General features: G+C 46.5%; 1 protein-coding gene across 1 annotated transcript; it reads left to right on the forward strand.

Moving 5' to 3' along the window:
- Positions 1 to 5649: 5649 nt before the first annotated feature.
- Positions 5650 to 10924, forward strand: TMX1 (thioredoxin related transmembrane protein 1). Its single transcript, XM_040068563.1, has 8 exons — positions 5650 to 5818; positions 5923 to 6038; positions 7066 to 7111; positions 7687 to 7815; positions 8709 to 8754; positions 8839 to 8940; positions 9217 to 9289; positions 9637 to 10924. The coding sequence occupies exons 1-8, from the start codon at positions 5676 to 5678 to the stop codon at positions 9813 to 9815; spliced, it is 834 nt and encodes a 277-aa protein (XP_039924497.1). The 5' UTR covers positions 5650 to 5675; the 3' UTR covers positions 9816 to 10924.
- The last annotated feature ends 5324 nt before the right edge of the window (positions 10925 to 16248 follow it).

The following is a 16248-nucleotide window of genomic DNA, read 5'->3' on the forward strand; positions in this document are numbered from 1 at the left end:
GCCAACACCTCAGTTTCTGGCTGCCCAACGTTTCCCACTGCAAGCCCTTGCTTCCAGTCTCTTCTCGTCTCCCCGAGCTGAGATCTCGTGTTCCAGGCTGCCTCAGAACAAATATTCTGGAAGGTTTCTGCCAAAATCACTTCACCAGTTGGAGACTGGAGCTGGGGGAAGGAGGAGGTTTGCTTCATGCAATGCTAATTCTCCCCCGGGGTTCTCTGAGGTTGTCTCACTCTTCCTTGATTTTGATTAGAAACTGGAAATTCGGTGGTTTGGCTCTTGCCTTTTCCAAGGTGATGAGCTGTGGCTGCAGGTGGGAAAAGTGGGATTAAGGCACTGTGATCTGAACAGCAGCTGGAAAATGAAGTGGGTTTATGGAGCTGAACTCAGCTTTTGCCTCTGGTGGGACAGAAATATTGTTTGTGAAGAGCTGGAACAACAAAGGGATGGATCAGCCCCTGGGAAAATGAGCAATTCCGAATCCAGCGCAGGGAAGGAGGTCAGCAGCACACAGGGGAGGGGGCTGAGGAGGAGCTTGCTTTTTAAATACATGAACATTGGATTCCCTTGGGAGGGGAATTCCTCCTGTTCACAGAGTCACGCAGAGGTCTGAAGGAAAATAAGGACATTCCACTGCTAGTGATTTTTAAGGTGTGATACATGTGCTGTGAGGGGAGAGCCAGAGGATGGCAGGATGCTGGGAGAGGAGTCAGGAGATGGGATGGGGGCTGGAAAAAGAGGGTTTGGAAAGAGGGGAGCAGAGGGACAGCTGCTGGCACTGGGGTCAGTTCTCAGCTGCTCCTCCCTAAAGTGCCAAACGTGGAATTAGGAGAAAGGAAGATTTGAGGAGTCCAAGGCGTTATAAAAGAGAGCAGAGGGATTCATGTAGGACAAGCAGCGAGAGCTGCTCAGCTCAGCCACCAGTCCTGGTTACAGGGACAGGATGGGAGCCTTGACCCCACATGTTTGTCCCAATCCCAAACCAATCCTACCTGGATGCCCCAGAGAGGTGCCCAAAAAGAAAACAAGGAGGGGAAGCTGAAGCCAACCAGGGCTGAAAGGTGGCAGAACAAGGGATGAATCCTCAGGGGAGCAGAACCTCTTTGACACAGCACTTGATATGGAAAAAGAGACAAAAACTACTTTGGAACAGAGCACAGAAGAGTTAAAGCTAATGAATGAGACAATATTAATTGGCTGAAACACAATCTGCTTGACTTCTGGTTTACAAAGATCTCTCCCTACTTCAGTTCCCATGGTAACTCCTGTGCAGAACCACACTTTTCCTAATCATCTCCACAGAGTTTAAAGCAATTTTGTAATCCAATCAAAAGGGGAAGAGAGAATTTGTTTGGGCATTGAGGAAACTGCTGCCTAACGAGCACACAGCGATGGGGAGAGGCCACACTCACAATTACGACCTCAGAGAGACATTTAATTACTGAATAATTAGCAGTTGCTGGGGTTTCATAGCTCAGAGAGGATTGGGAGAATAATTCCGAGGTCTTCCAAATGGTTTTCCAAAGTGGGAAGCAGCAAACTGATTGTGTAAGGCAGAGCTGAGGATGGGAAACTTTTTGTTCCCAAATCCAGAACCCTTGGACACCGTGGGCCTTTGTGAAGCTTTGCTGAGGCAGCTCAGGTGCTGTGGAGCAGAAGGAATGGGCCTGTTGGATGGGAATGTGCTTTCCATGGGGGGTTTTCCAAGCAGGAGGGGAGGATTCTGTTAATCCTTCCCCGACATGGCCAGCGGGGAATGCTCACAAGCACCAAGCCCAGTGTGGTTCCTGAGAAGTCACTGGCACCTCTGGGGGTTTCAGTTCAGGATGAATTATTTCCTGTGAAATACAGGATTTTTCTGTAGGAAAAAAAAAGGCATTCATGTGTGGCTAGAGTTCCTGGAATGAAATCCCGAGCCACAGAGAAACAATTCTTAATTTTTTTTTTAATGCCGATGCCCAGAAAACTGCTCTGAGTGGAATTCTAGATGGCAACTTTCCCAAAAGGATGAAGCCAGGAAACAGCTCACTCTGGCTGGACAACTCATGAAATTCACAAACATTTGGTATTTTTGTAACCGAACCTTGCTCAAATTGTGGTTGTGTGTTGGTGTGACCACAAAATCCCCTTCACCTTAGCAAAACCACCTAGAAAAAAAATCAGCCAGGATCAGTTTTTCTCCATGCAGCACTACAAAATGCAGCTCCAGACACTTTTTGGGACAGCCTGGTTTCACCTTGGGCTTTAGGACGATGACTTCATGTCTCCTCCCTCACATGATCACACTCAGGAAAGCTCTCTGCATAATCTCTTGGCATTTCAGAAATGCAGGAGCTGTAAATGAGGTCAGGGCTCTGATGCTGTACCCGATCCAGGGACTGCAGAGCTTGGAATCATCACCTGGCCAAGCCTCTGCTCTCTTCGAGTGGTCCTTCAAAAGGTCAGCCCCAGGAGGGCAAGTGCTGGGCTCCTGCTGCTCCTTCATCTGGTTTGGTGTTCAGCTCATCGTCAGGACACGCAAAGGTGCTTAAAAAAGAGAGAGAAAAAAAAAAGATAAAATAAGGAAAACCAGAACTGCTTTGATTAGTTCCGTTTTGAAATATAAATGAATCAACGTTCTGCGAAAAAGAAAGCCAGTAAGTCAGTTTGTGTGCAATTTTTAAATTTAATAATTTAATTGATGCTTTGAGCATTTACAGATTGGAGTGAGTTTGTAGAATTTGTTCATCTCTGGCTTTAGCTTTGGGGACAGCATTGAGGCATTTGAGTGTTCAAGTATTTTTATTTTCAGCTCAAAAGAAAGCAAAGCCCAAAGGGAGCTGAGTCTTTCCATTTCCACTCCTACCTGCAGCATCTGATTTTATGAGGCACGGACATCATGAAAAAAAGATTATTTCTTGATGACATAGGCTTCTCTTATTTCATCATCCCTCGTCCTGTATCAACATCTCTGTGGACAGAATTTATCCCAGAATGGTTTGGGTTGGAATCACCTCCAAATCCACCTTGTTCCAACCCCCTGCCATGGGCAGGGACACCTTCCACTAGACCAGGTTAAGACTTTCGTAATTTTGCCTCTGTCAAACAATTATCTGGGCTCGTGCTTCTTCCTGTCCATCACAAGTGCTCATTCTAAATGGAGAATTTTTCTCATGAAACTTAGAGAATCTTTGGTGGTGGTATTTTTGTAGCCCAAACCTTGATCAATTTGTGGCTGTGTGTTGGTGGGAAGGTTTAAACTGACCAGAAAATCCCCTTGACCTTAGGAAAACAATCTAAACCACGAGTTCGTGGCTAAGGAAAAAGCCTTGAAAGGTGATGGGGTGTCCCCAGCAGGAAATCCAGATAATTTCTAACCAAAAAGGAGTTTTTTCCTTCACTCTTTCCCTTTAGAAGCAGCCTCAATTCTGCCTCTGTGTGGCAGCACTGAAAAAGAACATGGAGAAAAAAAATTAAAAATGAAAGATGTGTTTCTTTCTTAAGATCACTTGGTTATTAACTCTCTTTATCCTGCCGTGAACCTTGAAAGATGAGGCAGATATTTCTCCTGTCAGCTTGGGAGGGCTGAGAGCACCAGGCTGGAGGAAGGAGCCTCAAAGGTAAGGTTAAAGCATTCTTGTTCTCAAAACTTTACAAAGAAACAAGACAATGTCAATGTGATACTAAAAACGGAGATAAAAGTAATTCAGAGCAGTCATTACACTTGAAATAATTCCTGGAACCAAGCACGGGAGGTATGAAGTCATAATTTTCAGGGTCTTTCAAGCTGTTCCCATAGGGAGCTCGATGTACCTTTGAAGAAATCTTTTTATTCACAGTGGAAAATTTATTTACACGTGGTTACACAACACGCTTTTATGCACTTATTCCTGAAATTATCAGGGATAATCACAGAATCCACAGGACTGTTTAGGTTGGAAAAGACCTTCAGGATCATTGAGTCCAGTTGTTACCCAGAGAAAGCTCTGTGCATTTCGCCTGATTGCTGATGCAGAATGGAATATTCATGGATTATCAATAACAAATTTCAAAAATTCAATTATGCCTGAAACAAGCAGTCAGCAGAGTGCTGCAAGCAGTGATTTATTCCCGAGTGCTGAATCGATGAATAACAGGTCCTTAATAATGCCTGTTCTCCTACAGACAGGAACATACACGTTGTACTATAGAAAAGTTGGCAAAAAAAAGAGAAAATTAAAAAAAAAAAACCCAAAAAAAAAAAAAAAAAAACCAAACAAAACAAAAAACCAACAAATGCTGATTTATTCTTTTTTCTTGCACTGCTCAATGGCTGCCAAGGCTCTGAACTGTGGGACATGAAATTATGGCAAAGGCACAAGCAAAGAAGTTATCCAGGCAGGGAAAAGGAAGGTGACATTATCACAGGGAGCTGAGGAAAAAATTGTGTTAAAGAAAGTATGTGCATGTGGAAAAAGAGGTTCCTTCCCTGGAAACACTTCAAGTGGTGAGAGGCAGGAGCGAGTTGATGTCGGATTTGTCTCTTTGTTAACATCAACCTTCTCCCTGACTTCTGCTTGAGAACTAAGCATTCAGGTGCTGTTACTTTCTGCTGTAAGTAAAGATCACAGAATCATTGAATGGTTTTGGTTAGAAGGGGCATTAAACCCAGCCAGTTCCAGCTCCTGCCATGGGCAGGGACAATTCCCACTATCCCAGGCTGCTCCAAGCCCTGTCCAGCCTGGCCTTGGACACTGCCAGGGGTCCAGGGGCAGCCACAGCTTCTCCGGGCAGCAGCAGAGGGAAGCTGTTCCCTCTATCCCAGACACACGGGTTGGATGGAGAAGGGACTGAGAGCTCCCCTGCAGAGAAAGATTGGGGATGATGGTTAATGAAAAACTCAACATGAGCCAGCAGCGTGTGCTCCCAGCCCAGAAGCTGATGGACCCTAAATTTGGGAAGGACACTGAGGGGCTGGAGAGTGTGCAGAGAACAGAACTGGGGTAGGGTCTGGAGCAGCAGGAGAGGATGAGGGAGCTGGGAAGGGGCTGAGCCTGGAGAAAAGGAGGCTCAGGGGAACCTTGTGGCTCTGCACAAGTCCCTGACAGGAGGGGACAGCCGGGGGGGATCGGGCTGTGCTCCCAGGGAGCAGGGACAGGAGGAGAGGGAATGGCCTCCAGTTGAGCCAGAGAGGGTTTAGGTTGGATATGAGAAAGAATTTCTTCGCAGGAAGGCTTGTCAAGCATCAGAAGGGGCTGATCAGGGAATGATGGAATCCCCATGTCTGGAGGTGCCCAGGGAGCGCCGGGATGTGGCACTGGGTGCTCTGGGCTGGGGACAAGGTGGGGATCGGGCACAGCTGGGACTCAGCGACCTCGGAGACCTTTTCCAACCTCAACGATTCTTTGCTAATGGGTGCAAATTGAAAGAAGGGAAATTTCGTATATACGGAAGAAACCCTTCCCTGTGAAGTTGGTGAGGCCCTGGCACAGCTTGCGCAACCAGCCGCCTCATCCCCGGAATCGCCAAAGCCCGGCTGGACGAGACTCGGAGCACCCAGCTCAAGGCGTGCCCGGCCATGGCAGGGGGTGGAACGAGCCGGGATTTAAGATCCCTCCCCATCCCAGTTATTCCAGGATTCCCCGATCCCTCCTCCCCGCGCTGCCCTGAGGGCGGGCCCGGCCATGACGCGGCGAGAAGGCGGAAAAGGGCGGGCCAAGATGGCGGCGCCGCTGAGGGCTCCGCTCTGCGCTCTGCTGTGCCTGGCGCTGGCGGCCGCCGCCCGGGCCAAGCCGAGCCCCGTGAGGGTGCTGTCGGACGGCATGTGGAGGGAGCTGCTGCAGGACGAGTGGATGGTGGAGTTGTGAGTGCGGAGCGGCGAGCTCGGGCTGCCGGGGCGGGGGGGATTTGTGTGTGTGTGTGTGTGTGTGTGGGGTGTGTGGTGACAGCGCTGTGCTGCTCCCACAGCTACGCGCCCTGGTGTCCCGCCTGCGAGAACCTGCAGCCCGAGTGGGAGAAGTTCGCCGAGTGGGGAGAGGACCTGGGGGTGAACGTGGCCAAAGTGGATGTCACGGAGCAGCCGGGTGAGAGGGGCTGGAAAGGGCTCCTGAAACTTCGGGGATTTGGGGAGCTGAGGGGCTTGGGGGTGCTCATCCCCAGTGTGTGCTTGCGGGAGGCAAAGGGAATTAATAAGGGTAATAGAAGTGTTTTACTCATCTCTGCCAAACGCACGTTGCTGTGTGACTAAACGCCCTGATCTTGCTTAACAGAATCCCGGAATGTTTTGGTTGGGAGAGACCTTAAAGATCGTCCCATTCCACCCCCTACCACAACTTCCACCATCCCAGGCTGCTCCAAGCCCTGTCCAACCTTCCCCTGGACACTTCCAGGGATCCAGAGACAGCCACAGCTTCTCTGGGAACCTCTGCCAGGTGTCACCCAGGAACCTCCAGCTCTCCTCACAAGGAGGAGCCTGTCAGATAGTAGATAAAATAAATAGGGTTGAATAAATAGAATAAATAAAATGGATAGACTATAAGAGATAAAAGGAATTAGAGGTTTTTCTCCAGAGCATGATTTCAAGGAGATTATTTGCCATGCTTTTAAAGCGAAAACCAAAGTTTCAGCCTTGCCATTCCAGTCCCTCTGGTTGCTAGAAGGGAATGCAAACAGATCTCCTCTCCCTGTCCTGAAACTCCTTTGTCTCCGTGGGATTTGTAAACCTGGCCTTTGCCATGCTGATCTCTTTTCTCCAGAGTCACTTTACTTTTGGAACTTGCCTCACCTGGGTTATTTTCTTCAGGGTTTCTGGAGGCTGCAGATCGTGTGTGCAAAGTCTCCCTCTGAAGAGCTCCAGCCAAAACAGTCAGTAGAGCAGTTATCCCTGGAGATCTCGTTTTCCCCGTGGATAAACTCCCTTGCTCTTGGTCCAAGGACCTTTTTTATAGTGTGTGCTGCTTTGAACATGCACAAGGTTGTGTTGGATTGCTCTGAAAGATCGATACCTAGGCCTGCCGTTGTATTTTGGGGAGTTAAAAACATTTCTTGCCTCTTTTTTTTTTTTTTTCCATAGAAATGCTCAAAATACTCTCAAAATAACTTTTCTTACAGGGTTAAGTGGACGGTTTATCATCACAGCCCTCCCTACCATCTATCAGTAAGTATGCAGGGCAGCAGGGGTTTTTTGGGGTGAGAGTGGGCGTTTTTTCCCCCTTTTTTGGGGCCAAATAAATGAGATTTATTATGTTTTTTAAGAACAGGAGCTGCTTTTCACTGGCACAGCCATCATTTCTCTTGTGACCTTGTGCTGCTGGATGATTTCTTTTCCTTTCCCTCCAGGCCTTATTTATTCTGCCTTTTCATGGGTGTTTCTGTTTTGCAATCGTTTCTCTCTGGGTTGATCTTCAGTGCAGGTGTGTGGCAAGGCCTTTAGGAAGATCATTATCTATCTTTCTTTTTTTTTTTTTTTTTTTCTTTATGGAATCACAGCCTAAAGCTAGCCAAGGTGGAGTCCGTGTTCTGGAAATAACTTGGAGTTAGTCCAGGTGTTTGGAAAATACTTATTAGAGGCAATATCAGCTAAAAAAAAAAAAATAAATTAATGAATTAATGAAAAAAAAGCGAATTTGTAGAAATAGACAAAGTGGTGGGATTTGTTGGATGGAAAAAAAAATGCTGCACTTGGTGCTTGGATCTTATAAAATAAAGGATTTTGTTGTTGTTGTTTTACAGCTGCAAAGATGGAGAGTTCAGGAGGTACCAGGGTGCGAGGACTAAAGCTGCCTTCATTAATTTCATCAGTGACGAGGAGTGGAAATCCATTGAACCAGTGTCCTCCTGGTTTGGCCCTTCCTCTTTCCTGTGAGTTTTGGGTTGGTTTTTGGCAGAATTTATTACCAGATATCCTGAGGTACCAGATATCCTGCTCCCTGTCCCAGGAGCTGTGTGAACGTGCTGGGTTGGTGTCCCAGTTCCTCCTCGGCTGTGGGAACGTTGTCACCGTGGCAGGGGTGACCTGAGCATTGTCACCACAGCAGAGGTGTCCCCAGTGAGGTTTATTTAAATGTTTGAAGAGGTTCCTGGTCCCTGCATTGTTTCCTAAACTCTTGTAGGTACCTTGCTGACCCCTGTAGTTGTTTGGTTTCTGTGGCGCTGAGGTGGTTCTGCCCAGCTAAACCCTAGGGAATTTTTTTCCACTGTCTGGGGGGGTCTACAAGGAAATCACACAGGGATTCTCCATCAGGAGCTGACAGGAAAAAGGGTTCAAACTGTCCAGAAGGGAAATTTAGGTTTGATATGTGGGAGGAATTCCTGGCTGTGAGGGTGCTTCTCTTACAGGGTATTATCCCACACCAAGGAATGTGGGTATTCAATTAGCATTGACAAGTTCTCTATTGTTTTCTGTGTTCAGACACCAAACTTAAGTGTCTGAAGATCTCTCAGCTCTTATAACCCAATTTTCTTTTAATAGCTTGATTTTTTTGTTGTTTTGGGTTTTTGTTGTTGTTGTTGTTTTGTTTTGTTTTAATGCAACCTCCTGGTGCTTCTCTCTTAACATCTTGACTGGAGTTCCAGCTGGCTTCTCACATTGGTCCAGATAGAACAGAAAAGTGACTTGAAATTCACGTGTCAGCAGATCCAAGTTAAAGAGATTTGGGAGTTTGTAGCCGCCCGTGTACGAGCTGAGGTTGTTTCACGCCGGTTTGGGGGTGACTTTAAAGCGTTCTCAGTTCCTCTTCTCTGCTTTGTTTCAGGATGAGCAGCATGTCGGCGTTGTTCAAGTTGTCCATGTGGATCAGGGTATTTGCTTACATCTCCACTTCATTTTGTCCTCAGTATGAAACGCAGCTCTTGCTGAAATGATTCTCTTGTCTTTTATTCCAGCATGGCCATGGCTATATGACAGAAAACCTTGGAATACCGGTCTGGGGCTCCTATGCTATTTTTGGATTGGCGACTCTGTTCTTAGGGATGGTCCTGGGGCTTGTAAGTGAAATCCTTGGTGCTGATTGTGACTTTGTCCCACCCGTGCTGCCTCCACCTCAGTTTTGGGGTGGGCTTTCGGGGTACCCTGAGCTGGAACACAGGGATGGAGAGCAACCCCCATAGTCCAAGGGGAAATGATCACAGCAGGTGTGGGGCTGGCCGGGATCCACCTGGGGGTAAATGTTTAGACTTGGTTTTAAAGATCTTTTCCAGCCTAAACGGTTCCAATGCGCCAGAACGTTTGGGAGTTTCACCTTTGGGTTGCTTTGGTTCCAGATGATGGTGTTCCTGGCAGACTGCATCTGCCCCTCCAAAAGGCACAGGCCGCCACAGCTCCAGCCTCAGTCAAGTAAGCCCTCAGCAAACTTCTCATTCAGTGAAGCTGTTTGGTAAATCTAATTTATGGAAAATACTGAAGAAATCCTGGATATGGGATGGAGCGTAGAACTTGGCTTTTGGGATGGATGTCTCGCCCTCAGGGTTTATAGTGGGCTGGGATTTTCTATTTAAGAAAGCTAGTTTTAGGGATAGAAAAAACTTTTGGGAGCATTTTGATACCTGCAAGACATGAAATTCCACATGGGCAGGGTGAGAAAATTGAGAGGAGCTCTCGGTGTTGCTGTGACGATGTTAAAAAAAAAAGTGGATTTTACTTGGGAATGGTATTTACTTGTGCATTTTTCCTTTCTCCTTGAGGGAAACAAGGTCCAGAGTCAGCTCACCTGCTGAAAAATCGCTTTGAAGAGCAAGAAGCGGATGAGGGAGATGTCTCAGGTGGTGAGACTGAGGGTAAGGAGGGGAGCAAGAGAGACTCATCACCGAGCGGGGTCCGGCAGCGCCCGGTGCCCAGCGCTGCTCCCCTGGAGAAATCTTAGCTGCGTTTGCATCAGGATTAGTGCTTGAGTCAGCCACTCAAAGGGAGATCCACCTCAAATCCTTCAGCTTGAAGAGAAGAATGACTCCTGGCTTGGTAACGTTGCTGCAGTTCGTGAATTCGGAGGGAATAATAATTGTTTAAAAAAAAAAAAAAAAAAATCCAAAAAAGAACAAAGAGCATCAGGTGTTCCAAAGGAAAACTTGCTGTTGCAAATGGCTGGAACTTCTCCTGTCTGTGTGCAGAGAAGTGCCAAGCAATAATTGCTGTGGCTTCTGCAATGATTTGTTCCCTGGGGATTATTTGGAAGAGAGCGTAAACCAGAGTCGTTCTTGCATTAGGGAGCATCAGCAAGGAAAATGCACTCCCCTGGTTGTCGGTGAAACCTCCCAAAAGGCTTCCCCCTTCTTATACTGTTTTCCAGTATAAATCTCTCTAGCTGTGCCCCAAAGAAATGCTGAGGGGAACAGTTCCTTTAGTTGTGGAACTAAAATTCCTTTAGTTTAGGCTTTTTACGTGCCAGAACCTGCTTTTTGCGATGACAACGAGTGCTACAAACCCCTCCCAACCTTTTTTTCCTTACAAAGAGCTGGTGGAACTTTAGCACAAGCACTCTGCAGCGGGATCCTCTGGCTGACCAGAAACCTGCTGCTTGCATCGATTTCTTCCAGAAAAGGCTGTAGAAAACTCTCTGGGCTTCTTGGCAAAGTAGTTTTCTTCTAGGAACAAGTGACGAGCAGCACCCTGAAGTCTTGCCTGTCTCTCTGACTCCACGTGGGAATGGTTTACACGCAGGGTTCTCTGTGCAAATCCTCTCCATTCCTCCTCCTGGATGCCAGCAGCACTCTGCTCGTTTTTAATCCATCATTTCTTAGCCAAATCTTGCTGCAACTCCCTGCAGGCTGTACCTGGCCTGAAGTTAAAATAACTTTTTCCTATTTCTTTTGCAGAACCTCTTTTTTTTTTTTTTTTTCCCTGTTTTCACAAAACCATTTCGGAACATTAAACCTGAATTTTTTTCTTAAAAAAAAAAAAAAAAGTTTACTCTTGTCTGTATGATGTTTGTTTTCACTCCGAATAGAAATAAAAAGAATGCACATGCCCATTGGACCAGTGTTGTAAAGAGTTTTCCATATTCTTTTCATTAAAAGTTCCAAAGTTTTTGCAGCTGAAGGATGAGCCTAGTACTGAGCACATTTTAATTTTTTTTACAAGCCTGTTTATGATTTTTTTGTTTGTTTAGCTTTATGGGTATTTAGCTTTTATTTGTAGTTATTCAGTGATTTTTTTTTTTTTTTTTTTTTTTGTTCATCTGACTTCTTCCCTGTTTTTCTTTTTTTTCTTTTTTCTGCATTGGTGCTCTGGGATAACTTCAGTGCTGTATTTTAGAAAGATAAACCGGTGTTTGAAAGGGTCTTTTTGGCTAAAATCTGAGCGTCCCTGTCCTTTTTTTTAAAGATAAAACCTCTCCTGGTGTTGGAGTGAGGACCATTGTGTGCCAGAATTGCCTTTAAGGTGTTGGTTCTGTGGAATTGCCTTAAATTCTCTAAAAGTTTCCGTCTCTCAGCCTTTGTCACTCGTAAATAAAGCAATAAAGAAATAAATACTGCGGAGAAGTGGTAGCACTGCCTTTGCTCAGTGGTGTTTTTCAGTTTGAGGAGACAGAAATTGTCGGGGCTTTCCCCGTTTTTCAGGTGGTTTCAGGGTCCTTTGCCCCCCTGCACAGCTCTGAGCCAAACTGAAGGAAGAGATGGAGTCTTCAGGTTTAGATTTTTCAAGGTTGCATACTTCATTTATTGTTTCTTACCTTAAAATTTTCTCAGTCAGATCTTTGCAGCTGCATGGACTCCTCACGTCTCCCCCAGAACTGGGCTGTCCTTATCTTTTATACTAATTGCTACGTATTTCTTATTTACTATTTCTTACCAATGTCTATCACTATTACTAAAAAGGTCATCTCTACTCCGACCCAGTCCTCACTAACTACTTTGTGCCAACGTCACTGCAGAAATGGAGTGAGGGAAGGAGAAGGAAGAAGGAGGAGACAACGCCCCAAATTCTCCATCTTGCCCCCATTCACTTCAATGCTAAGAATCTAAAATTATTTTTTCACCCTGTGATAAGCTAAACTACTATTTCTCACACTCTTGTGGCCTGTAAACCCTCTCTCAGTGTAGGAAGTTTTTCCCATGGACTGAGATCAAAGCCAGTGTCTCTCTGAGCTCTGGGCTGGGGTCCCAGACCCCCCTGCCCAGGTCCCTGACCCTCCAGGGCAGCCAAAGGAATGCCCTGGACTCCAACAAGAAATGTTGTAGCTGGTGGGGAAGAAGTGTTGAATTGTTTCAAAAGCTGAATTCTGCTCACTCCACTCGGGATATATTTAAATGTCGCTTTTCTAAGTGCAGAGGTTTCTAATTTTTCACTTACAACCAAACTTGGTGCAATATGGAAGGGACACCCTGCTGACTTTTGGCTAACTTTTCATTAAAAAAAAAAAACCCACCCAACCTTTCCTTTGTTGTGCTGGGCTTGTGGGCTCCTGCTTGAAGAATTCCAGCATTAATTTACTTTTTTTCCTCTGCCTGCTGCTCACTTCTCCCTGCCTTAGGCACAGAACCAAACCCCAAACCTGCCTTGTGGGGGTGACTGTTCCCAGCTGGAATCCAACCCCTGTGTGTAATTCCTGCTTGGATTATCCATGGGCAGCCTGGGCTGATCTCTGCTAATCTCACCCTTCGTAATGTTACGGTTTTGTCCTGTGAATATTTAAGTTCCTTGATTTTTTTTTTTTTTTTTTTTTTTTTTTTTTTTTTTTTTAAAAAAATCTCTGTTCCAAAGATGTTTACTGAGCTGTGTGTAAGAGCTGCTTGAATATCAGTTTTGTAAAAAACCAAACTGCCCTTCCCATATCACCTGGACCAGGCCTCTTTCACTCCAGACAGAATTAATGACCTGTAACAATAATTTTGTTTTTCCCAGAGCCTTCAAGTAAAAAATAACCACCAGCTTTGGATTCCCGTCTTTGCGTCTTTTTTTTTTTTTTGGTCAGGTTCTTGCTGCTTAGTGATGAAACAGGATAAAAATATTTTTATCCATGGATAAAAAATAGTAACCCTGGAGCTAAAAAATGTGGGTTTTTTTGAAAAGTCAGGTTTGAATAATAATTCGAAGCAAAGCTGCGCTGAGTGACTTTTAGTCGAGACTGGCTTGGGTGCCTCATTTTGGTGGATGGTTCTGGTGGTTTGGGAAGGAGCTTTCACTCATGCCAGGCTTAGCCAGAAATGGTAATAAAACGTGGTTTTGTGTAGCAAAAAAAATGTAGGCTGGGGCTGACAAACCACGTTTAAAATTCACTTTTTTGGTGACCGTTTTCTTGGTTTGTGTAAAAGGCGTGCGAGGGGTGTCGGAGCTGCGAGTGGGCTCCTCCCACACTGGGGGAATAATCCTGGAGTGGGAAGCTTGATTCCAACTCGTGCCAGCTCTGAAGTGAAAGAGGCTTCTTGGGGAGGAGAGAAATCCAGATGAGGAATGCTCGGAGCACTGCTGAGTTACAGCCAGCCTGGTGCCTGCTCCTTCCCTTCCCTTCCCTTCCCTTCCCTTCCCTTCCCTTCCCTTCCCTTCCCTTCCCTTCCCTTCCCTTCCCTTCCCTTCCCTTCCCCTCTTGAGGATCTGGGAGCTCTGGATGCGTGGAATTTTCTGGAAAAGTGCAATGATCCTCTCAGCTCCTCCCCGGCAGGAGTAAGGAATTGAGAATCCCACAGGCACTCGGGGGGTGCTGACACAAACCTCACTGCCCTCCTCTTCCCCTCTCCGTGCGTTACATCCAACAGGAAATAACAGCAGAAGGAAAAAAAAAAAAACACAAACTCAAAAAACCAAGGGAAAAATCAAGCTGAAGTATTTTTAGATATTAAAATGGTTGGGAACAGCCTGAAGGGGGAGAAAACCTCTGGGAGTTGCTGGCGGTTGGTGTTTGCCAAAGGTTGGGCTGGAAATGGGGATTTTGGTTGTGACGCTGATTGGTGGGGAAGGAGAAATTTTGGTGTTCAGCACTGGTTTAGAAAACACCAAACACCATCTCAATTTTAATGTTTCTTTGCTTTAAGAAGGGGAATTGTGTCTCCTGCAGCTGTCTTATCCTTGGAGTTCTTGGTTTGACCTGGACAACGCCATCTCTGGCCCTTCCCTGAGTTTATTCCATGGCTGATTCCCAACTCTTGGACCTGATTTACCTTCCAAACTCCCGACCTTGATTAATCCAGCGACTTCCCAGGAGAGATTCTGCCTGAACCTGCCCTTTCCCCTCACTTTTCCCTGCTTGAAACTTCCCAGCCACAGATTTCACTCCCATTTGGCATTGCTTGCAGAAATTCCCTTTGACTGCAAGGCAGATCCAAAAGGACAACTGGGAATTCTGCCTGCCCCAGGTGGGTTCCCAAAAAACCGGGAGGGATCCTGGTGATGCGTGAGCGATGTCCTTGAAGTGAGGGCGGGTTCTGAAATCCCTGTGAACATCAGAGGGGGGAAAAGCCACCAGTGAAATCTGTGTGTCTAAAATGATTTTTTTTTTGTTTTTCTGAATTAAATTATGTCTCCATCAAGCAGTAGTAAAGTGCAAAATGAGAAACCATCAATGCAAGGTCGCTGTTAAAGATATTTTTTTTTTCTCAGCTGTGCTTCTCCTTCCAGAATATTTCTAGTTTGGTTTTTTTTGTTGAGCCTGGACCTCAATGCCCCTTTTTTCCTCTTTTGTGTGACTGCTGATTCCTCAGGAAGATCCTCTCTGAATTTTCCTTTAAATTCCTTGGCACGTGGATGTATCAGGAATCAAGGAAAAGGTGTGTTTGGAGTAAAGATTTCTGGGATAATGGATCTCTAAGGATAAGCAGCCATTTCTCCCTCTTCTTCCTTTTCTCAGTCCCTTGTCAAATATTTGGGAAGTATTTGAAGTGTGGTCTCATACAGATTCCTTCCTTCTCTTCTTCCTTTTTCTGCTTCCTCCTTTTTCTGCTTCCTTCTTTCTCTTCTTTCTCCCTTCTTTCTTTTCCTCCTCCTTTTTCTTCTCCCTGCTTTTTCTTCCCCCTCCCTTCTTTTTCTTCCTCCTTACTTTTCATCCTCCTTTCTTTCCTCTTCTCTTTCTCTCTCTTCTTTTTTTCTTTTTTCTCTTTTTTTCTCTTTTTTCCCTTTGTCTACTCTTCTCTTCTCTTCTCTTCTCTTCTCTTCTCTTCTCTTCTCTTCTCTTCTCTTCTCTTCTCTTCTCTTCTCTTCTCTTCTCTTCTCTTCTCTTCTCTTCTCTTCTCTTCTCTTCTCTTCTCTTCTCTTCTCCCTTTCTCTTCTCCCTATCCTTCCTCCTTCTTTCTCTTCTTCCATCTCTTCCTCCCTCTCACAATAACTGAGATTAAACCCTCCGTTTTCCACAGGTTTCCCTGTGGGCTCTGTGTGTTCCCAGGAGCAGGAATGACACCCCACGTGCCCGCCTTAGGGCAGCGCCTGTGCCCGTCTCCAGAATTCCCAAAGTTTTTGAGGTGCTGCAGGGCGAGAGAGCCGGTCAATGAAATCCCCTCGCGAGGAGGAATAAAAGCCAAACATTCCCGGGATCTCCGTGGTTCAGGGAGGACGCCCTGGGAGTAATCCCGGCGTTTTTAGCTCGCTCAGGCTGCTGGCTGCGGTGACAACCTGCTGAGGGAGCTGCCAGGTTGATGCATCACTTGTCAGAGCCCTCAGCGGGGGCGATCCATCCTTCTCCCGATCCGTCCTTTTCCCGACTTATCCTTTTCCCGACTTGTCCTTTTCCTGACCCGTCCTTTTCCCGACCCGTCCTTTTCCCTGTCCGTCCTTTTCCCTGTCCGTCCTTTTCCCTGTCCGTCCTTTTCCCTGTCCGTCCTTTTCCCGACCCGTCCTTTTCCCGACCCGTCCTTTTCCCGACCCGTCCTTTTCCCGACCCGTCCTTTTCCCGACCCGTCCTTTTCCTGACTCGTCGTTTTCCTGATCCGTCCTTTTCCCGACCCGTTCTTTTCCCGACTCGTCCTTTTCCCGACCCGTCCTTTTCCCGACCCGTCCTTTTCCCGACCCGTCCTTTTCCCTGTCCGTCCTTTTCCCGACCCGTCCTTTTCCCGACCCGTCCTTTTCCCGACCCGTCCTTTTCCCGACCCGTCCTTTTCCCGACTCATCCTTTTCCCGACCCGTCCTTTTCCCGACCCGTCCTTTTCCCGACCCGTCCTTTTCCCGACCCGTCCTTTTCCCGATCCATCCTTTTCCCAACCCATCCTTTTCCCAACCCATCCTTTTCCCGATCCGTCCTTTTCCCTGTCCGTCCTTTTCCCTGTCCGTCCTTTTCCCTGTCCGTCCTTCTCCCGACCCATCCTTTTCCCGATCGCTGGAGCCAAGGCCCCTCTTCCTGAGATCTGAGCTTTCCCTGGAGTTTTCCTCCCGTT

Source organism: Hirundo rustica, chromosome 6, assembly GCF_015227805.2.
Source record: "Hirundo rustica isolate bHirRus1 chromosome 6, bHirRus1.pri.v3, whole genome shotgun sequence".
Classification (NCBI taxonomy): domain Eukaryota; kingdom Metazoa; phylum Chordata; class Aves; order Passeriformes; family Hirundinidae; genus Hirundo; species Hirundo rustica.